This window comes from Eleginops maclovinus, chromosome 6, assembly GCF_036324505.1.
Source record: "Eleginops maclovinus isolate JMC-PN-2008 ecotype Puerto Natales chromosome 6, JC_Emac_rtc_rv5, whole genome shotgun sequence".
NCBI lineage: Eukaryota > Metazoa > Chordata > Actinopteri > Perciformes > Eleginopidae > Eleginops > Eleginops maclovinus.
Genome location: NC_086354.1, coordinates 5,817,782 through 5,839,666, shown reverse-complemented (window position 1 = coordinate 5,839,666; position 21,885 = coordinate 5,817,782). Strand labels below are relative to the sequence as shown.

Genomic DNA, 21,885 nt, shown 5'->3' with positions numbered 1-21,885 from the left:
AGCACACGGAGGGAAGGAAAGAAAAGACAGGGATGTGACCTTCAGAGGGGGATGTGGCGTTATTTTACTGATGAAGCTGCAAACGGTGAAAATGTATAACGTGAAACACACAGTGAATAAAAGTTCTATTGAATAAATTGAGAAAACAAGGCGTTAAGGTTTCATTATCATGATGGGAAAAGATCTGTCTCTTGAGTTTCTAAATGCTCCAGTTTGTTCAACTCCTTGTTGCTAACTGTGTCTGTCTGCTGACAGGCGGGGTGCATCACATCTTTTTGGGTGAAAACAGCTGCCCATGGCATCTGGAAACCATGTCAATGAGAGAAGTGTGAGTGACCAAACAGTGAATTTGTGGACTGTACAACCAAAACAATGAGCTGAAAGATCCTAAAAAGTTGCAATTGCGGTGTGAGGTTAGAATTCTTAATAGTTTCTACCAGTGGCGAACTGTGTCAATCACAACTGAACCTTCTGCAGACAGACAAAATCTTAAAGAATACGCCCATTGGATACAAATCAATATATGATTGGTTGATCAAATTGTCAATCCAAAGGTACGCTCTCATTCAGTTTAAGGGCCAGGCCCTTCTATCAAGGATATAGATACCCTGGTTGAAGGATATTCTTCCCAGCAACCCAGAAAAATATCTGATTGGTTTTCCTAACTCAAATGCATAGTGCATGGACCGAGTAACATGAAATATTACAGGTCAACAGATATGATTCTCATTTGTTCATTTCATTTAAATTGTATTAAATTGTATTTGTATAATTCATTTTTTTTAAATCTGAGAGATCCAGGGTATTCTCTGAATACCTTGAAGGCCCTGACGGTTCGCCACTGGTTTCTACATTACACAGTCATTCGATCTGGTGTTAACCAACACATATTATGAACCTAAATGTGTTGATTTTTGGACTAGAATGTGAGAGAGAAATAACGTTATTACAATAAGAGGAGGCTGTGAAAGGTTGCATTGTAGAACTTGGGCCATAAAAAAGGACTCCACAAGCTTAATTAAATACCACTTGCAATAATGCAATAAATATTTCAGATATATTTGTTCCCCCACGCGAAGGAGTTCAAGTTATCTCTGGGTCTTGTTCTGGAGTGCAGTCACTTTACTGCACCGTTGTGACAAAAAGAGCAGAGCCAGAAGATATAGCTTTCAATCTACCAGTCCATCTTTGTTCCGACCCTCAGCAATGGTCATGAAGGATGGGTCACGGTCGAAAGAACGAGATTGCGAATACAAGCGGTTGAAATGGGTTTTCTCCAGAGGGTGGCTAGCATCTTCCCTGGGGATAAGGTGAGAAGTTGGATGGATGGATTGTTTTCAGGGTGCATGTTTTACCATATGCCGTTAGATGAACAAAAAGCAAAGACTTGGTTGCCAATTTCTCAAAATGATTGCCAATGCAAACCGGGTTATTGTAAAGTCCTGACTGCTATGTGAAGGCTCACACATGGAGTTAAAGTCAATACATTTTTTCTTGGGAGTGATCCTTGAAAGTCCCCCGTAACAGCAGTGTGTGTGTTTACAATAGGGTCATGTGTCTTGGCATTCTGGAAGTGTTAAACACAATAGTTCCGGGAGGGGTGACAAATTGACTCCTAATCTGACAACTCCATAATCTCGACAGGGCTAGCTACTGCTAAGTATTTCATCCCATCTGCTTAATGAGCTTTTGCATTTCTCTATTATCCCAATAGGCTAAAGGATTTAAGGGTAAGGGGTAATGGTGCTCTTTCACAAACTGCACCACGCTCCTAATCTTCTCCACCAGGACTTGTTTATACAATTTTGGGGAAATGCCTATTGAAAAAAGTGCTGAAGGCTAGGGCTCTTTATGAAAACACAGCCTCTGGATATCACTTGAGACATTTGACTTATACACAAGGAACATTCTGAAGAGAGAAGATTTCAAATGCGCTTGATCATCACTTTTACATTCTGAAGGTTTTAAGGTCTTGGTTTATCCATCGTATTCAACAAGCTGCCCATCAATATTCATTTAATGCCCATGGATGTTGTGTCAACGTGTAAAAATCTCATTCTCCTGAGGGGGCTCATTACACTTCCAGGTGGCGGCAGGTCAGTGAATTAACTCCTTAATACCTCTGCTCACTGTGTCCCTGGGAACAGAGGTCGCAGCAAAGATTAGGAGCAACACCGAGGATCAGACGGAGCTTAGCCCTGACTCGGGCTCTCGCGTCTGTAAGTGACCCAGGAGAATGGGTAATGACATGGATGAGTGTGGTTACTACAGCATACCGTCAAGTGGGTATAGTTAGTGAAAATGCATCATCAGTGCATTTCAATTGCAATTTTAAAAAACTGCAACTACTTCGCACACTTTATATTGTATAAAAGAAGCCCTACTTTGCTTTTGGGGGTTTCCCTTTTTCCTGTAGGGTGTTTTTTTGTGCATGTTAATGGTCTGCAAAAGCTTTAAAAAGTTCTCTGCAGAAAAATATCTCCCCTACACACCCCTCCCCCCACCTGAAACGCCTTGATTGGACTCCTTTGTTTACTTCTTGAACATAGTGAGATCACTATGTGACATTCATGCTTCTAATGGTTAGCGCTCCAACACATTGTAAGTGAGGGGGGGCATCTCTAAGCAGTTGACCAATCACAACAGAGCCAGCCAGCTAACCAATCAGAGCAGACTGGGCTCTGGTTTCAGACAGAGGGTGAAAAGAGGTGCTGCAGCACAGGCAGTATGAGAACAATAAAGAGCTTTTTAAACGCGTGTGTAAAAATAAACGTGTGCGTGTGTGTGTGTGTGTGTGTGTGTGTGTGTGTGTGTGTGTGTGTGTGTTTCCAGCTTTCAATTTTTTATTTTTTTTTAAAAGGGCTAAAGTATTTACTTCAAAGGAAACTTTAAAGTACCAAAAATAAAAATACTAGTTTAGCATAACTGCTGATTTTATGATCATATATTATAAACTGAAATATGATTGTATTCATACTGCTCCCGGTTTACCGGCAGAGACTGAAGAGGGACCGACCTGTGACGAGGACAGTGCAGCGTTGGTCCGAGCAGTCTGACTCTGCTCTCCGCCACTGCTTTGGCATCACGGAGTGGTGTGTGTTTGAGGAGGACGATATAAACACACACACTGACGCGGTCATTTGCTACATCGGCAAATGCATCGGTGACGTCGTGCCGCGGATTACTGTACGGACATTCCCAAATGAGAAGCCCTGCATAAACGGCGAGGTCCGAGCTAAACTTAAAGCACGGGCCATCGCGCACAGCGGCGGTGATTTGGATGAGTACAGGAATTCCAGGTATGCACTCCGGAGAGCTATTAGCAGTGCGAAAAGACAATACAGGGACAAGGTGGAGTCGAACTACAAGGGCTCCAACGCCAGAAATATGTGGTCTGGACTAAAAACAATAACAGACTACAAAAGGACAACGAGTGGTGCTGAGGAAGTGTCTGCATCTCTCCCAGATGAACTGAACACATTTTATGCACGCTTTGAGAAGCCCCCGGCTGTGGAGGCACAGAAGGCCCAGGATCCCTGCTCACTGGTTTTAACCAGTGCAGATGTGTGTAGATCTCTGAAAAGGATCAACGCACACAGGGCTCCTGGACCTGATGGCATCCCTGGCCGTGCTCTCAAGGTGTGTGCAGTTCAGCTGGCAGATGTGTTCACAGACATTTTCAATAGGTCACTGCTCCAGTCTGTAGTCCCCACATGTTTTAAAGAGTCCATCATTGTCCCTGTCCCCAAAAAGACAAAACTCATCTGCCTCAATGACTACCGCCCAGTTGCACTCACCTCCATCATCATGAAGTGCTTTGAGCGGTTAGTCAAAACTTTTATCACCTCCTCCCTCCCTGACTCACTGGACCCCCTGCAGTTTGCCTACAGGGCAAACAGGTCCACGGATGATGCCATCTCCCTCACCCTCCACACTGCCCTCTCCCACCTGGACCGGAGGAACACTTATGTGAGAATGCTGTTCATTGACTACAGTTCAGCATTCAACACCATTGTGCCCTCCAAGCTCATCATTAAGCTCAGGGACCTTGGGCTCAACAGCGCCCTCTGTGACTGGATCATGAGCTTCCTGCTGGGCAGATCCCAGGCAGTGCGGATGGGGAACATCACATCCTCCACCTTGACCCTCAACACCGGAGTCCCTCAGGGTTGTGTGCTCAGCCCTCTCCTCTACTCCCTGTTCACGCACGACTGCGTGGCCACACACAGCTCCAACACCATCCTCAAGTTTGCTGACAACACGACCGTCATCGGCCTGATCACAGACGACGACGAGACGGCATGCAGAGAGGAGGTCAGAGCCCTGACATCTTGGTGCCAGGACAACAACCTCCATCTCAACGTCAGCAAAACAAAGAAGCTGATTGTGGACTACAGGAGGAGGCAGAGAGAGGCACACACACCCATCACCAACGACGGGACTCCTGTGGAGAGAGTCAGCAGCTTCAGGTTCCTCGGGGTAAACATCAGTGAGGACCTGACATGGACACATCACACCAGGGTCATATCCAATACGGCTCGACAGCGGCTTTTCTTCCTCCGCAGGCTGCGGAAGTGGACATGGACTCCAGGATACTCTGCAACTTCTACAGGTGCACAATCGAGAGTATCCTGACTGGCTGCATCACCGCCTGGTATGGCAGTTGCACCGCCCTCAACCGTAAGACTCTACAGAGGGTGGTGAAAACTGCTCAGCACATCACCAGGACGGAGCTGCCATCCATGGAGGACCTCTACACCCAGCGGTGTAGGAAGAAGGCCGGTAGGATATTAAAGGATCCCCATCACCCCAGCAACCATCTGTTCTGTCTGCTGCCGTCTGGCAGACGGTACCGCAGCATCCGGACCAAGACCACCAGACTCAGAGACAGTTTTATACCACAGGCTATAAGACTGCTGAACTCCTGAGCTGTGTGAATGTCTACTCACATCTTTTTATAGTACACACATATATATATATATATATATATATATATATATACTGTATATATATATATATATATACAGTATATATATATATATATATATATATATATATTATACACATCTGCCATACATATCTGTTTATAGTACACATATCTATATATTGTACATATCTGCCATATACATCTGTTATACATAATATATGCATCTGTCCATACCTCCTCATTCAACAGTGTAAAGTATTTAAATACTTTCAATGTATTCCACATATGTATATATTTCACATCCTCAAATCTTTAGTGTTGTTATTGTAAATATTCTTCTCTCTTTTTGCACTATTTTATTTATCTTATTTGCACCATGTATGTTGAGTTGTTGGAGGAGCATGGGACATAAGATTTTCATTGCCAACATATACGTTGTATATGCTGTGCATATAACCAATAAAACCTTGAAACTTGAAACTTGTATTCATGTTTTCCATCACGGCTGCTCAAGGTGGACCTTTTTTTTTTTTTTACTTTGCATACAGCTGCTAGATGTTTTAACTTGTATATGTCAATGTTTTGTACAAGCTCATAACATAGATCTATAAAGGTAATACATCTAAATATAATAAAATAGCAAAGACATTTAAAAACTCATGTTAAGCAATACAAAATTGTTCTTCACCAAAGCACAGTATGTGCATTCAACAAAAGGGACTGAATGACTGAACTACACAAAGTGTGTGTAAGAGTAACATTGGAACTGAGACGGGGGAAGATGAAGGTCAAGGCTTGTTCAGTTAGCTGCACAGGGTCTCGTCCTTTAAGGTGCCATAGAAAGCATCTATCTGGTATTGTTAATTGTTCTCTGATGTTTACAAAGAAGGAATATAACTTTAGTTGATCCAAAAAGTGTCCAGATGCGGTTTTACAGGCCCATTGATTCAACCCTATGATTTGGTCCTAGACGGAAACAAACTGAATTGCCTTATTTGGGGCTCATTGAAATAATTATGACGAGCTCTGCTCTGATTGGCTGGTTTACAAGGAGCAGTCCATGGCTGCCTCAGAGCCCACAGAAGTAAGTGAAGTTTGCGAGAGATGAACCATGGATGCTAACCGTAGATGTTTGAGCCTTTATCGGAGGAGGAAATCGATGAATTTGAAGAACAGCCAGTTGGTCGGAGATTGGAGATCAACATTACTGAGTGGTAAGTGTTAGCGTTAGTGTTTCCAGCAGCTGGTGTATGCAAATGTTGGGGCTGGACTACCGTGTGTTACGTCACACACAGGGATTGTTGTAATTCGCCCGTTTTACCGCTGTGATATCCATATTCATGATTTGCACGTGAAGGGGGAAACAATGGTGTTTGAGGTTCACGGTATGTCAGTCCAATGTACCGAACTCTCCTTATTCAACTATGCCAAGGTACATACAGTTTTCCATTCTATGGCACCTTGAAGAGTTTAAACCAGCTCTTTTTTCAATGCTACCTCTTCAATAACTGCACAGCTCTGCCAATTTAAATGAAAATTCTGCACATCTTTTATTCTTAAGAGGTTGTACCTACTTTTTTTCTATATGACTATGTAATTTCATAATCTTTTTTTTACAGATTTTAAAATAGGTATTTATTTGTTTCCTTCTCTACAGCTATTTCCATATTATCGAAATTGCTTTAAATTTAATTTAATTTTGAAATCATTTTTATTAAAATAGCTCCTGACATACTTAGATATATATTTGTCCTCTTCTTGGATTTACTTTTTTGTATATTTATATTTCTTGTAAATATTTATAATTCAACAATAGTTTTGAAATAGCTTTTATATTTGGTAACGTTCTTTAATTCCTCTTTATTTTGATTATGATGTTAATGAACCACATACATCAAAGCAAATTCCATGTGTGTGTAAACCTGATTCTGATCGTCACTATGTGACACATGCCACCTAGTGGCCACCAGGGAAGTGTGCACTCTACTAAAACACATTAGATCATATACAGTGGTATGCAAAAGTTTGGGCACCCCTCTGAGATTTCATGACAATTTGCTTTTCCTTTATAATAGAAGATCACAGCAACAACATTTGTTTTCCTACAAAGATGTAGACGTTTTAGTGTTTTCCAGACCAAAATTCTTAGGGTAGCATTACATAGTTTTATTATAATAAAATAAAATGCAAAAAATGGGATGTGCAAAAGTTTGGGCACCCTTATAAATAGCATTCATTTCAACACCTGTACGGATTTATAGCTGACAGGTTGCTGCACAAAATTGCTTTGATTAGCTCATTAGACCTTCAATTACAAAGACAGGTGGAACCAATCATGAAAAAGGCTATTTAACATAGGTAATAGCTGGCTGTGCCTGGCCTAGGTTCTTTCTTAGGGAGTGGCAAGATGGGGACCTCAAAACAACTCTCCACTGACCTGAAAGCTAAGATAATCCAACATTATAAATTAGGAGAAGGGTACAAAAAATTATCTGACAGGTTTAAACTGTCTGTCTCCACAGTCAGAAACGTAGTTGTGAAATGGAAGGCCACAGGAACAGTCCGTGTGAAGGAAAGATGTGGTAGGCCGACAAAAATAGGGGAAAGGCACAGGCGAAGGATGGTGAAAATGGTCACAGAGAAGCCACAGACCACCTCCAGAGAACTACAACAACATCTGGCTGCTGATGGTGTAGTTGTTCACCGTTCCACAATCCAGCGTACTTTGCACCAGGAAGAGCTCATTGGAAGGGTGATGTGCAAAAAGCCTTTCCTGAGTGTTAATCACAAGAAGAGTCGCATGAGGTATGCAAAAGCACATCTGGACAAGCCAGAAGCATTTTGGAACAAAATACTGTGGTCAGATGAGACCAAGATTGAGTTATTTGGTCATAACATGAACAGGTATGCATGGCGAAAAAAACACACTGCATTCAATGAAAAGAACTTGTTGCCCACTGTAAAATTTGGTGGAGGATCTATCATGTTATGGGGCTGTGTGGCTAGCACAGGTACTGGAAAACTTGTTAAAGTTGAGGGCCACATGAATTCCTTACAGTACCAGGAGATTCTTGACAAGAATGTTCTAGAGTCAGTCACAAAGTTGAAGCTACGCCGGGGTTGGATTTTTCAGCAGGACAATGATCCTAAGCACCGATCAAAATCCACCAAGGAATTCATGCAGAAGCACAGGTACAATGTTCTGGAATGGCCATCCCAGTCCCCAGACCTTAACATCATTGAAAATGTATGGATTTATTTGAAGAAGGCTGTCCATGCACGGAGGCCAAGAAACCTGACTGAACTGGAGACGTTTTGTGTGGAAGAATGGGCCAAAATACCACCTGCCAGGCTTAAGGGACTTGTCTGTGGCTACAGGAGGCGTCTACAGGCCGTTATTGCAGCAAAAGGAGGCAATACTAAATATTAATGGAATTATTTCTTAGGGGTGCCCAAATTTATGCACATGCCTATTTTTGTTTGAATGCACATAAACATGTTTCTGTTTGACCAATAAAAGTTATTTCACTACTGAGATGTTTCTGTTACCATAAGGTATAACATATGTTAAAATGAAGTTGCTGCTTCAAAAGCTCAGCAAGTGACAAACTGATGCAGTGGTTTTCCTAAGGGGTGCCCAAACTTTTGCATACCACTGTAACTCTATTCTCCTCTACATACCAATCTGATGCTCCGAACAAGTGAGGAATAGTTATGAGCTGGAAATGCTTTTCGGGCCTCATATTTTCACTTCCTATCAGACTTGATAATGTATCATTTCTTGTATACGACGAGAATATTTCATAAAGAGTCGAGGCTGTGTGTACCTGTGGCGCCCAGAGGATGTCCTTTAGAGATGAGCCCACCGCTGGGGTTGACCACAAACTTGCCTCCATAAGTGTTGTCCCCTCTGTCAATCAGCTCCCCGGCTTTACCTGCGAAGAAACAATGAGATGATACAGGAAATCTACAGTAAACAATATTTTTCTCCCATACAATTTGATAATATTGTATTCAAGCAGTGAGACAGGCTGCCAGTCTGCAGTCTCACCCTCTGGACACAGCCCCAGAGCCTCATATGTGATGAGCTCATTGGCTGAGAAGCAGTCGTGGAGCTCCACCACGTCCACGTCACTGGGCTTCAGACCCGCAGCTTCATAACACTTATCAGCAGCCGTCCGGGACATGTCATACCCCACCTGATCAGGAGATCAAAATCCAGAAAGAAGTACCTTTAGGAACTCTTTTTACGAGACAAATGCAGCCTATTGTAGTCGATCAATCAGAAATAATTGATCATGTGAGGAGGGTTTACAGTACAGGCTTACATCCAACCAATCCTGGGAGTGGATAAAGCCTCAGTGTGTCCATGTTCCTCACACAATGCTCTTTTGGCTCTATTGGGGGTTTTTATATGTGTGTGGATGAGCATCAGAGTTTCTTTTTCGGTCAATAAAATATAGTTAAGAATTATTTATTTATTATTCAACTTAAAACCAGCCTATAGGAAGGCAAATAAAATGTGACATCATCAAAGAATGTAGATTAAAATGTAATGAAAAGGCAATCAATTTCAAGTCAAATCAGTCCTGTCAATAGACTCGTGCCTAACGCAAAATGTGTGTTAAAATAAATAAAGAACGAGCCTACACTGGAACTCTTACCACAAAGGATTTTTGGATCAGGCCTACACTTCTTCAGACAGAATAAAACAGATTAAAAACCATTTGAAACATTTGAAAGGCGTGGTTGTCATTGCTGTATTGTATCATGTCTTGATGATTCTTGGCTGTAACATAAACAGACAGTCATCCTCGTGAACTCATTCAGACACTTTGTTTAAATGATCATTTCTCACCATCTTAATGCAACTGTTTTCCTCAAATGTGGAGGCCAGGTCAGTCACCATCTCCTGGGCAATGATCTCCACCGCCTGCTTCTCCAGACGGTGTTTCCGGACAAACTCCTCGCTGGCCAGAACTGCTGCTCCAGCTCCATCTGATGTAGGGCTGAGGAGAGCCGGAGGGGAAACATCATCAGTAACTCTGCACTTTGATTCAATAAAATAAACTAGTACTTTGCTGAGATAGTTAAACAAAGCCTAAAGTTAAACTTCAGCCTAAACTAAAACAAGTATCCTACTTCAGTACCATTTTGAGGCATTTGTACTTCACTTTTCATTTCCTTTGAGGCAAATATTGTATTGTTTACTCAACTACATAATATGTGACGGCTTTAGTTACTTGGAAACAAATAAATTATAATTGATCCCTCAAGGAAACTCTCAATCTAGACTAAAAGTTATGTAATTGTTGTGTTATATTTGGTTAGTTGTTCTTTACCAACTGCAAAATTCCAGTGAAAATCCTATGAATGCACCGATAATACAATCAAATAATCTAGATTTTTTTCTAATGTTCTATAGTTCTATATTAATTACATGCTGCTGCAACTTTTATAATATTATCTAAAATGTTGGAAGCAGGACTTTTTCTTGTAGCAGAGGATTATATAACTTGGTATTACTATTTTTACTTAGGTAAAGGAAGTGCAGGATTACTAATTGATCTTCTAAAGATGGCTCTAGAGGAAAACGAGGCTCTTACCAACACTGCAGCAGAGTGAGGAAGTCAAACACCTTCCTGGAGTTAACCACCTGCTCCAAACTGTACTCATCCTGGAACTGGGAATACCTGCAAGCATGAAGACACACATATTCACACACTTACATTTGAACAAAAATAATTGTGTTTATTGGGGACGCACCGGCACATCTGCAAATATGGTGATGACAGTAGCCAATGTTTATCTGTTTTGCTGGGTCATGTGACTTAGTACTGTAGAGGTACTTTTACATTTTCATTTGAAGACCGTTTCTTTAGTTGCCTCTGTTTACACTGCAGGGGAAATAATCTTTCACCTGCTTAGTGTGTGATGACATGAACAGTGAGTGCACATTCCTTAAAGAAATAGCCTGTTCTCTATATTTATTATTTAGCAATGTTATTGAATGGATGTCCCTTTAATGCCATCCAACACATATACTCCAGGATACCCAGTGACACATTAGTCTTATTTACTCCAAAATGCTGTTCATACCGTATATACTTTAGTTTTTGTTGTATTAGCCACACTTATATACTTAAGAATACTTATATACTTACTATGTTATACTATACATCACTGTGCACTTTACTGCTTCTTTTGCACTATTGGCTAGATGCTATCTGCATTTCGTTGGCTCACTGTACAGTGACAATAAAGTTGAACGAATATAAAATAATCAAATTAAATGTGCCTTTTTGTCATAGAGAAATTACTAGTTATAATAGATTACGAAGGACAACGGGAAAGTCACCACTGACTGTTGGTACGTAACATTTTTCTCATTGAGGAAGTCATTGTAAAAAAAGTGTCATGAAGTTCTGAAAGGTGTTTGTTCTGTTTAAATAATTATTCATCATTTTCATAAAGAAATTGGCTAAATTGTTATTTTAAACATTGATATCGGTTGAAAAATGTTAGTGCATCCCTATTGTCTTACGGGTTGTTGATGGAATGCTTGTGGTTTTTCCAGGCGATTTTGGCAAAGTGTTCCGGTTTTGTGCCTGAAAGAGATTCAAACACAAATATTAACTGTAGATGATAAAGGAAAATCACAACCATAATACAAGATGCAACCATCACTTATATCAAACACTAGGCATGGCACGGTTTTGGTGAAAAACGTCTCCAGACGTTCGACGTTGCATTGTATGTAGCCTAATGCCCGTATGTTACCACGTGGTTTTCATTCGCGCGAAAGCTGAGAGGTCGAGGTGTGTCAGCGTGTACAAACATGGCAAGTGGGAGTGGAGAAGGCGGGCCGCCCAGGCCGGAGATAGAGGATGCTCCGGGAGCCGCGGTACGTCATGCCCTCTCGCAGATACTTTGGCACCAATGTGATACCCAAGTTATATGACGAGACAAGGGAGGAAATAGTGACGGAGTTGTCTTTGGCATGCCACGTAGCTCTGACGACGGATGGATGGACTTCTAGGTCCACGGAAAGTTACCTGACAGTGACTGCCCACCACATTAATCCCCAATGGGAGTTACGAAGCTGCGTATTACAAACGCGCCCAATATACGACAGCCACACAAGCGAATTTCTTTACAAAAAGCTACGATTTTTTTACAACACAGGCAAGAAGCACAAAGCCTTTCCAAGATATAATTCGTGAAGAGGTCACTTCATACAAGGAAACAGGCTGCATCTATGTGGATGAAAATCCCCTCGCATGGTGGAAGACCAACGCACGTATCCCCATGTAGCAAAGTTGGCACAACGTGACCTGGCTGTCCCAGGTACATCTGTGCCGACTGAGCGGGTTTTTTCCACAGCAGGGGACATTGTAACTGCAAGTAGGTCTCGTCTCTTGCCAGAAAATGTTGACAAACTCATTTTCATGCAGAAGAATATGAGAATTAAGTGAAAGGGGGAAGGCTGTTTTAAACAGTGCAGTGTTTGGTTCTATTGCAATATTTTATACTGATTGTGTCTGTGTGTATTTTGTTCGAAATTTTGTTAATATAACACTGGCACTTTAAGTTTAGATACCAAATCCAGCCATATGTTTCAAAGCACTGCACTTTAATTTCAAGTGAAAAAAATACATCCTCACTCTCAGGGATTAGAAGAGTTGTTGATTTTGTTTTCTGTTAGGCTGGTTGGATGGTGGGCTCATATTATGTTTACGGCCTCATGTTCTCATAGGCAATTGTGTTCGCCTGTTCAAAGGACAGCAAACATTCCTGACACTTATTTTGAGTAATAAAGTAAAACATGTTGAAATCATCCATGTCTTCCCTCTTGCTCTATCAAAATACTACCTTTCTGAGATTGTTAAAACAGTGTGCTTAGAGTCAATTGAAATTCAAGTTTGTGCATTATTATTACATTATAACTATAATTTTATACCCTTTTAAATGCTGTATCCTAAACTATGGTTAGTAATAGCATCTGCCTAAGAATATTCTCAGAGACAGGGCTCCTGTTATAAACTGGCTGTTACCAGAATGGCAAGGACCAAGTTGTAATGCATTGCTAAAGGCACTGTGTAATGTCATAGAAGTGTTGTGCTGTGGTAGTAAAATCTTTTCAGTGACTATTACAGTGTTCCACTGGTGTAACGGCGTGTATTATGGGGCTACGATAAAAAAGTAAAAAAAACACCAAGAACCGTACAAAACCGTAAACCGTGGACCTCAAACCGTGATACACCGTGAACCGTGAGTTTTGTGATCCGTGCCACCCCTATCAAACACACATGCCGCATGTACCGTATTTCTCCATGTGCTCCTTTCCGGCGTTTCCAAACAGCTGCGGTGCTGCGGGGGCGGCCACCATCCCATAACGGTTAATCATCACCTCCATGTGCTTGTCCATGGGATTGGTCCTGTCCATAAACTATAAACAGGGAGAATTTTAGACGTTGTAAAAAAGACATCTTAAAGGTCTCCTATTATTCTATATTTGAACAATATCTTGTAGGGCAACATCTATACAAAACATGTCTGTGAAGAGTTTTGCTCAAAATATCAAACAGATCTCCCATTGTAGCATGCCTCATCCCCCTATATTTCAGCCCTGTTCCTGAAGTGCTGATTCTGTGGCTGTCGCTTTAAATTTGAGCTGAGATGAAGCTGGACACGCCCCTTTGGAGCTGCAGCTCTCTCTCCTCTGTGAAAGTTTTCTACTGGGAGAAGATACTCAGCTAAACGCTGCCCTGATTAAACCCCATATTATGTTCCAAAACACATCCAGCATTATTTCTGAAACACTTCTCAGAGTTTACCACTAGAACAGAGACATCATATGTAGTATATAAACAACAACTCTAAGTCCCTCCTGCAAACATCCTGCTGAACACACACACACAGAGGTGCTGTGGAGGGGATTTAGATGCCGACTGTATATGGGGGACGATAGGTTGGGACGTGTCACGTGGGCGGGACGTTGCCAGGAGTTCAATGTAAAGCCAGCCCACATTTCGGTTATGATGTCATATCGGCAGCAAATCTGGATCAGCTCGTTTGTACCCCAATTTTAAGAGATGTGGGTAAGGAGGAAAAGAGAGAGGGTTGTATTTTCTGACCCTTTGTGAGTCTCATTACACACCGGGGACACACATTTATGTATAAAATACATCACAAAGTGCATTTTGCATAATATGGGTCCTTTAAGGGGATTTATTTGGGTTTATTAGGTCCAGTTTGTATTTAGACTCAAGCTATCTGAAACATAATTGTGTCAAAATACACCATAAACTTCTGGCTGTACTTGCATGTGCCATAAAATAATTAGATTCTGATGTATTTCTATATTTTGGTGAGAAGGAAACATTTTTTGACCCACTGCTCAGCCATTTTATGTTGGATATTTGCTTCAAAAAAAAGCATTAACTTTTTAATAAATCTACCCCTTCTCCTTCCTTATAGTTGAAATTGACTCATTAGTAAGAAGCTGTTAAAGGAACCTTATAAACGAAGGTAGAAGTTCAATATTCTTTATTTCTGGGGTGCAGCCACACTGAGCTGTTGTGTCTGCTGTGATCTGCTTTCTTATCAGTATCCCTGTCAGGACAAGTGTAACCCCAGCTGACCATCAACACACAGCATTCAGTTTAATACCTTAGAGGACAAAGAGCCCCTTTCCATCTTCTCAAACCCGAGGGCCAGAACACAGTCAGCAAGACCTGCAACAGGAGAAGAGAATTGCTTAAAGAGAGGATTTTACAGCTTCACTTAAATAACAGATGACTGAAAAGGGACCCTATTATGATCATTTTCAGGTTCATATTTGTATTTAGTGCCTCTACTGTGACATGTTTCCATGCTTAAATGTTCAAAAAGCTCTTCCCGTCTGCCAATAGAAGCGCGAGTGTTACATAGTGATGTCTCTATGTTACAGAAGTGAACAAAGAAGTCTAATGGGGGCATTTGAGGCTGGGGGGGGGAGTGTGTGGGAAAGATACTCCCTCTGGAGGGAACACAGGGATTTTGTTTTGCACACCATTTACATGCACAAAAACCTATACAACACACTACAGGAAAGGAAATACCCCAAAAAGCAGAATAGGACCTCTTTAAATATATTGTCTGTTATTCTCTTTGGACTCACCCCCCCTGACGAGCTGGCGGGCCATGTAGAGGGCGGTGGAGCCGGTGGAGCAGTTGTTGTTCACGTTGATGATGGGGATCCCGGTGAGGCCCAGGCTGTGGTAAATGGCCCTCTGCCCACAGGTGGAGTCCCCTGACGGAATGAGGAAGGCAAGATATGTAATCACACCATGAACAACACATTGTTTTTCTTCCATGACCATAAAAACGTTCCCTTATGGTTAAAGATTTCAAATTCAAAGGATTCATTTGTCCTATGCACATTGGCTAGACCCAGGCTCCTCCAATGATGCTACATACCATAAACTGAAGACATAAAAGCAAATAAAAATAGTGCAAGAAGAAATACAAATAAAATGTAAGAAATGAACTTAAATGACATTAAAATATAGTTCAAATATGGATGGTATACTAGATTAACTATTACTATATTCATGTGGGATTGACTCAAATAAAATCATTTAAATGTAAATACTGAAGTGAAATAAAATAAAAAATAAATAAATGAGAAAAGAATTCAATAAAAAACTGTTTATTCTAATGATATATAAATATACTGACCGAAAACACACTAACGTGACATTGGTTTTAAACCAGGGCTGGACTATACGGAGCAAAATCATCATTTGTTTACCATAGACGTATCCTACACAGGCCTGTTCAATGGCAGAATATGGGACTCCTGCATCTGCTAGAGCCTTTTGACCTAGAAAAGGATGTAAACATACAGTTATAAAAACACTTTGTCGCATGTTAAGCAACAAGATAAATTCAGAGATATCCAGAAATGTTATCTTTTCATCGACTGAACAACGTCCAAAATTCTGAAGATTAGCACCTGCTTCTTTAGCCATGTCCGGGTAATCAGAGTCGCCTCGGGCTCCGGGTTTGTCAAACTGCAGCAAAACACAGAAAAGGGGGACAGACAGTTAATGTTAATCAACATTAGCAATCACATATTTTCCTGTTCTCGATAACAGAATAACATTCTTCTTCATTGGTAAACATTTAACTTTATTGTCAGCTAACCATTAGATCGGATTAGCTTCACACAGTCAGGGGGATTAAGCTGGACTTTTAAGACCGCTACGATTTGCTTTTAGAGATGAAACGAAAAATCGATGGACAGAAAAACAATAGAATAACTCATTTGTTTTGAGTATTCATCTTTTGAGTTGATTAATCGTCTTATTTATGTTTTAAAAGCACAATCATTATCTAGTTCCAGCCTCTTCGCTGCTATTTGACATATCACTTTGAAATCAAGAATTTTAAACAATTTATTTAGACATTTTTGAGTTTATAATAGAAACATAAATTGTAATAAACCGATGTAAAGACATTTGTGCAAAAATGATGTTTTAATTCAATTTCAGCTTATAATACTTGTTTGTAAAGGTAAATATTAAGAAATATTACTACTATTCAAATGTTTATCTCATTCAGCAGAAGTGAAGAAATATGAGAAATAGTGTTTGCATTAATTTTAGTGAGACGGGCATCAGATCTAATGACAGCATGACACCACTTGAAGCATCACTTTAAATATTCTTATGACCATTCGTTAAAAACGCACTTGATCTCATCTCATAACACAAAACACAATAACTATAGTTATGGTATAATACAACAATTTAAAAGAAATGTATTTATAATGTATTTTTAACTTGCTGCCACTCATTTTTAGCCATGGTTGTGTACTATTGTTCTTCCATTTTGATTCTATTACTAATCTAGTTTCTAGTCTACTAGTTCTTTGTATGTCATTTTTATTTTGTAAGGTGTAAACTGTGTATTTTTATTTGATCCATACTGTATTTGCACCTTTCTATGGTATTTACTGAAAATAGGTGCCGTAAAGGTTTGTAAATGACTCTTGATTAATAAAGTGTATTACAATAACACATATATAAAAAAGGTTCGGTACTTTAAGTAGGTATTGATGCATATATTTTTGTATTTTTACTAGTTCAACTTTAAGTGCATTGCTTTTAATTGTAACACAATAAATGTAAACTGTAGTATTGCTAATTTTCTGAGTACTTCTCCCATCTCTGCTTGTGACCTGCTAAAGCTCTGGGGTATAGCAGCTCCTCATGTTAGCAGCCTGCAACAGCAATGACCCTTAGCACAGTTAGTAACTACGTGGGCCATGAACTATGGACTCACAGTCTAGGCATAAGATACAGAGTTTATTACACAGAAAGGCCAACTAAAACTTGTCTCAGTAAAAACAAAAAAAAATTCAAAACCAAAAACTCAAACATAGACTGAAAACAATGTTGCTTTGTTGGGGCTACCTCAGCTAGCTGCTGTGTACTTTGTTGCCACTAATAAACAGTTCAATACACTATGGCCTGCTGGGTAATTTTAACGAAACAGACGTTTAATGCACAGAAAACTTTAGTTAGCCAACAATGCTAGCCTTAAGTTTTCACATAGAGTCCTACGTGTTGTCTTGCGAAATAGTACAGCATAAATGTTAGATAATATTACCTTTGTCATGCCCACACCGATGACAAACACCCTGTTATTGCCTCGTAGTGCCATAGTTGCTTTATTTCGGCAGCTGGTACACACAGAGACAGACTGGACTGTGGAGAGCACACAACATTAGCAATGACAGGAGACAACTGATTCAACTGTAGAGCAAAGATCCACTACGCGCAAGATGATGTGTCACTCAGTAGGAATATTTAGCTATGCGAAATACAAACACATTTTTAGATTACAATTTCTGGACAGCTCACGGTACCCAGAAATACTGACAGAGTGAGAGCTCTTTTATTTGTCTTGCTTGGTTTTACAAGATTCAAAGGTTTATTGTCATCACATCTACACAACCACGTTTTAGTTATGTCATGTATGAAAAACTTAGATTGCAGGTTTGTCAACAGTGCAATTTACAAGACATAAAGTAAATATAAAAAACAACAATAAAAATAGAAATAGTACAAGGTCAGGTGTTTAATAGTCTTATGGCCTGTGGGATGAAACTATCTCTGAGTCTGGTGGTTTTGTCCTGCGGTACTGCCTGCCAGACGGCAGCAGTCAGAACAGTTTGTTGCTGGGGTGATGGTGGTTTTTGATAATCCTGTGAGCTTTCTTCCTGAGCCGCTGGGTGTAGAGGTCGTCCATGGATGGCAGTTCCTTCCTGGTGATGTGCTGTGCAGTTTTCACCATCCTCTGTAGAGTCTCACGGTTAAGGGCAGTGCAACTGCATTGTTAGTCTGTGAGGCAGCCAGTCAGGATACTCTCTGTGGTGCACCTGTAGAAGGTCAGTATACCCTCTATGGTGCATGAGTAGAAGGTCAGTATGCTCTCTATGGGGCACCTGTAGAGGTTGCAGAGTATCCTGGAGTACATATTAAACCTCTGAAACCTGCAGAGGAAGAAGAGCCGCTGTCGAGCTGTTTTAGTGATGGTGTTAGTGTGAGGAGTCCATGTCAGGTCCTCAGTGATATGGACACAAAGGAACCTGAAGCTGCTGACTCTCTCCACCGCAGTCCCATTGATGGCGATGGGGGCGTACGCACTACACCCCTGGACACTCCTCGCTGTATGCCGTCTCGTCGCCGTCGGTGATCAGGCTGGTGGCGGTCGTGTCGTCAGCACACTTCACGATGGTGTTGGAGCTGTGTTCGGCCACGCAGACGTGTGTAAATAGGGAGCAGAGGAGAGGGCTGAGCACACAGTCCCGAGGCGCTCCGGTGTTGAGGATAAGGATGGACGATGTGATGTTTCCCCCCCCACAGCCTGGGGTCTGCCCGCCAGGAAGTTCAGGATCTAAGCTGTTTTATGATGTTCTGGGCTTTTTTTTGGTTGCCTAGTATATTGGTTTAATACAATTTCTGACCATTCAAATTGGCACTCATATTTGCAAAGAAAAAGCTTACTCAAAATGTACAACTTTCTATTTTATTGAGGCAGTGAAAATGACATATTGATTAATCCATAATGTGTATGGACAAGCTGTGGTATCTTCCAACACCCTTTAATGTTCATCATAAACCAAACCTCAGCATATGAAGCATCCTGCCTGATGATATTTGGCATTAGTGTCAAACCCCCCCTCTGAGGCTTCTTGCATGATGACATCAACACTTGATGAACTGGTGCGTGACTTCATATATTCCCACCGACTCGTTGACTTTCTCGTCGTAGTCTGTCCAGTCCTGAAATTCACACAAGTTCTTTAAGTAACAGGGATGAAAGAGGCATTCACAATCTGTAAATACCGTTGGCAATATCAAAAGTCACTTTCAGAAAACTGCAGACAGAAGCAGAAGTTGAAATAAATTAAAGCGTCAGTCAGTTATTGTGAGTGATTTACCCTCTGCACTTACTTTTTCTAGCAGGTTTACTTCTGGAAACTTTGTCCCAGACTCTGCCCCCTGTGCTGCGAAGCCAGCCTGGAGTGGTTTTCATGGAAATCGACAAAGAGTTAGTTCAGTTCACGGATTATGTTACCCTAAGTAAACTCTCTGACTCTGGAAAAATATAACTTCTTTTCCCCCACAGCAAAATATGCTGACTCAGCAGAAAGCACAAATGAGTATCTAATAATATTATTCAATTCAACCAATTTAGGATTAAATGCATATTAGCAGGGCCAGTAAATATTGAAATAAATGACGGAGGAATGTTATTTCCTGTTTGTACGCTAACTCACGGTCATGGACTGAACTTCATTAAAAGGGATGATTCAGATGTTTTGACGAGGGGTTACTTATCATAGTCAGTGTATTTCCTACAATACATAGCAGTCAGCACTTTCTCAGTAAATAAAAAAAAGACTGGAGTCATGGCACAGGAGAAAAGTAATGTACTGCTGTGGATCAAGGCAGAAGCCCACCAGAAAATGATCAAAATCAGTTTCAGTGTTTGCAATATTTAGAATACTTTCACCCCTTTATGTTGCCGTCAGATATCCCTTTCCAATGGGGATCTAAAACCATTATTTCCATTTAAGGTCTCATCAAATCTACCAGACTCCATTGGCAAAAACAGTCATTTTACCTGGCAAAACTCAAGGGAAGCTGGCCTACCGCTGCTTCAATCAGCGACTTTGTGTCTGTTGTTGTGACTTTGTTGACACAAAGTAGCATAATTACACAAATAAACAACAAATAAATGCAAGTTAAAGCAATGCAAATATTTAAATATAGCATGCATTTAATCTGGTATTGATATTTTTAGGTGTTTATTTTAAGTTTTGCTGCAGCTTCTGTCAACAGCAGTATGTCCTTTGTCTTCCGAATGATTATGAATAGGAACCTTATACCAGCACACTTCAAAAGATCTGAACTATCCCTTTGTATCTTGTTGGTAATCTGCGCTTGTTTTCTTCTATGAAAATGTGTCTTACTTGAGGTTGGAAGTCAATGGGTTCTAGACCTCGACATTCAAACTGCACCATTGTCTTGAATCTTTCGCTGTCCTCTGCCTTTAACCGAGCAAACAAACAAGTGGAAAACACACTGTTAACAGCTGAGAAAAGAGAAAGCAATCACCAAACTGCCATTATGTTACAGCATGTGACTAATTTCCTGCATGTGTTTAATATCATCTTAAGGAGTTGCTTTACTGCAGAAACTATAACAAAAGGTTACAAGCTTACCGAAAAAAAGGGAAAAAGGGATTGTTTCAAAACTCAATTGATCATAAAACAGAAGGCAGGTACCCATAGGAAGAGGAAAACAAGCCTTCTGAGTTTTTTTGAGAGTTTTCATGCTAAAACATCTAATAACTACCATATTTTCAGCTGTTGCATTGTCTATTTAGATCCTAAGTATCTCCATAAACAAGTATTCATACAAAATAAAAGACAATCGAACTGAAAATGATCAAGTGTACTCTCCATACCAGCAATGCTCTCAAGTGGGACCTATAGTGTTTTAAAGTAAAAGCATGAGATGTTTGCTTACATTATACGGTGTGATTGTATCTCCCAGGATATCTGTAAGGAAACAGTTTACATGTGATACTTACAACCGAGATTTTATGTCAGAAAAAAGATACGTCACATGGGGTGTGAGTTTCTCATACCAATTGAATTTTCCCTGGAACAGAGTTTACATTTCTGAACCATACTGGCACTGCCTCTTCCTCCTTTGAGTGGCACGCTCTCCTGTGGAATAAAAAAAAAAACGTTGAATAAGAGTGCAAATACATAAAAAAAGTGGTTGAATAAGTGTAAGAGTTTTGCCAAACTAAAGGGGGGGGGGGGGGGAACTTACCACTAGAGTTACATACTGCCATTTATCTGGGATCTCTCCACAGTTTCCACACTTCAGCTGCAACACATAGTGGTATGTAGTGAATAGTGTCAAAATAAAACAAAACAGACATTTGCCATGTACATGCTTTCCCATATTTGGTTGTCACGTAGGATGATATTTCAATAGGTTTGCAAAAATATTGATAAAGTGCAGAACGTTCCCAAAAAACAAAGAGGAACATACCATACTAAAGTTTAGAGTGAACTAGCATGCTAGCTTGACAGCCATCCTACCTTCAGAAACCACCGGAAGTCGTCACCCAATGGTTTCACATTGGTGACATTCTCCAAAGTGGCTTTGAACTGGAGTCCAAATTTCTGTCAAGAGAGAAAAATAGTTTTAAATTCACCCATATTAGATCAATTGATTCATTGTTTACATTTGAAGGATGCTGCGTTGACACATACCACCATCTTGCATTTTCCCAACTGCTGTATTCATGTACCCCTCGTAAATTCTGGCTTCTGAGACAAAAAGGGACTAGTTTTTTTTTTGTGTTGGCTTTTGGGATGAATA

General features: G+C 40.5%; 2 protein-coding genes across 2 annotated transcripts in view; both read right to left on the bottom strand.

Moving 5' to 3' along the window:
- scp2a (sterol carrier protein 2a) overlaps positions 1-17,757 on the bottom strand; it is a 30,529-nt gene extending 12,772 nt beyond the window's left edge. Inside the window, exons 1-11 of the mRNA XM_063886078.1 lie at positions 17,585-17,757; positions 15,927-15,984; positions 15,723-15,794; positions 15,090-15,221; positions 14,600-14,664; positions 13,250-13,376; positions 11,472-11,535; positions 10,534-10,620; positions 9,786-9,936; positions 8,979-9,126; positions 8,755-8,862 (exon numbers count right to left, since the gene is read on the bottom strand). Coding sequence (XP_063742148.1) covers positions 8,755-8,862; positions 8,979-9,126; positions 9,786-9,936; positions 10,534-10,620; positions 11,472-11,535; positions 13,250-13,376; positions 14,600-14,664; positions 15,090-15,221; positions 15,723-15,794; positions 15,927-15,984; positions 17,585-17,638 — 1,066 coding nt within the window. The 5' untranslated portion in view covers positions 17,639-17,757. The remainder of the gene's footprint in view (positions 1-8,754; positions 8,863-8,978; positions 9,127-9,785; positions 9,937-10,533; positions 10,621-11,471; positions 11,536-13,249; positions 13,377-14,599; positions 14,665-15,089; positions 15,222-15,722; positions 15,795-15,926; positions 15,985-17,584) is intronic.
- Positions 17,758-18,992: 1,235 nt separating this feature from the next.
- Positions 18,993-21,847, bottom strand: czib (CXXC motif containing zinc binding protein). Its single transcript, XM_063886079.1, has 8 exons — positions 21,777-21,847; positions 21,603-21,686; positions 21,328-21,384; positions 21,137-21,218; positions 21,016-21,047; positions 20,457-20,534; positions 19,435-19,500; positions 18,993-19,263 (listed from the first exon to the last, which is right to left on the bottom strand). The coding sequence occupies exons 1-8, from the start codon at positions 21,780-21,782 to the stop codon at positions 19,186-19,188; spliced, it is 483 nt and encodes a 160-aa protein (XP_063742149.1). The 5' UTR covers positions 21,783-21,847; the 3' UTR covers positions 18,993-19,185.
- Between the last annotated feature and the right edge of the window lie 38 nt (positions 21,848-21,885).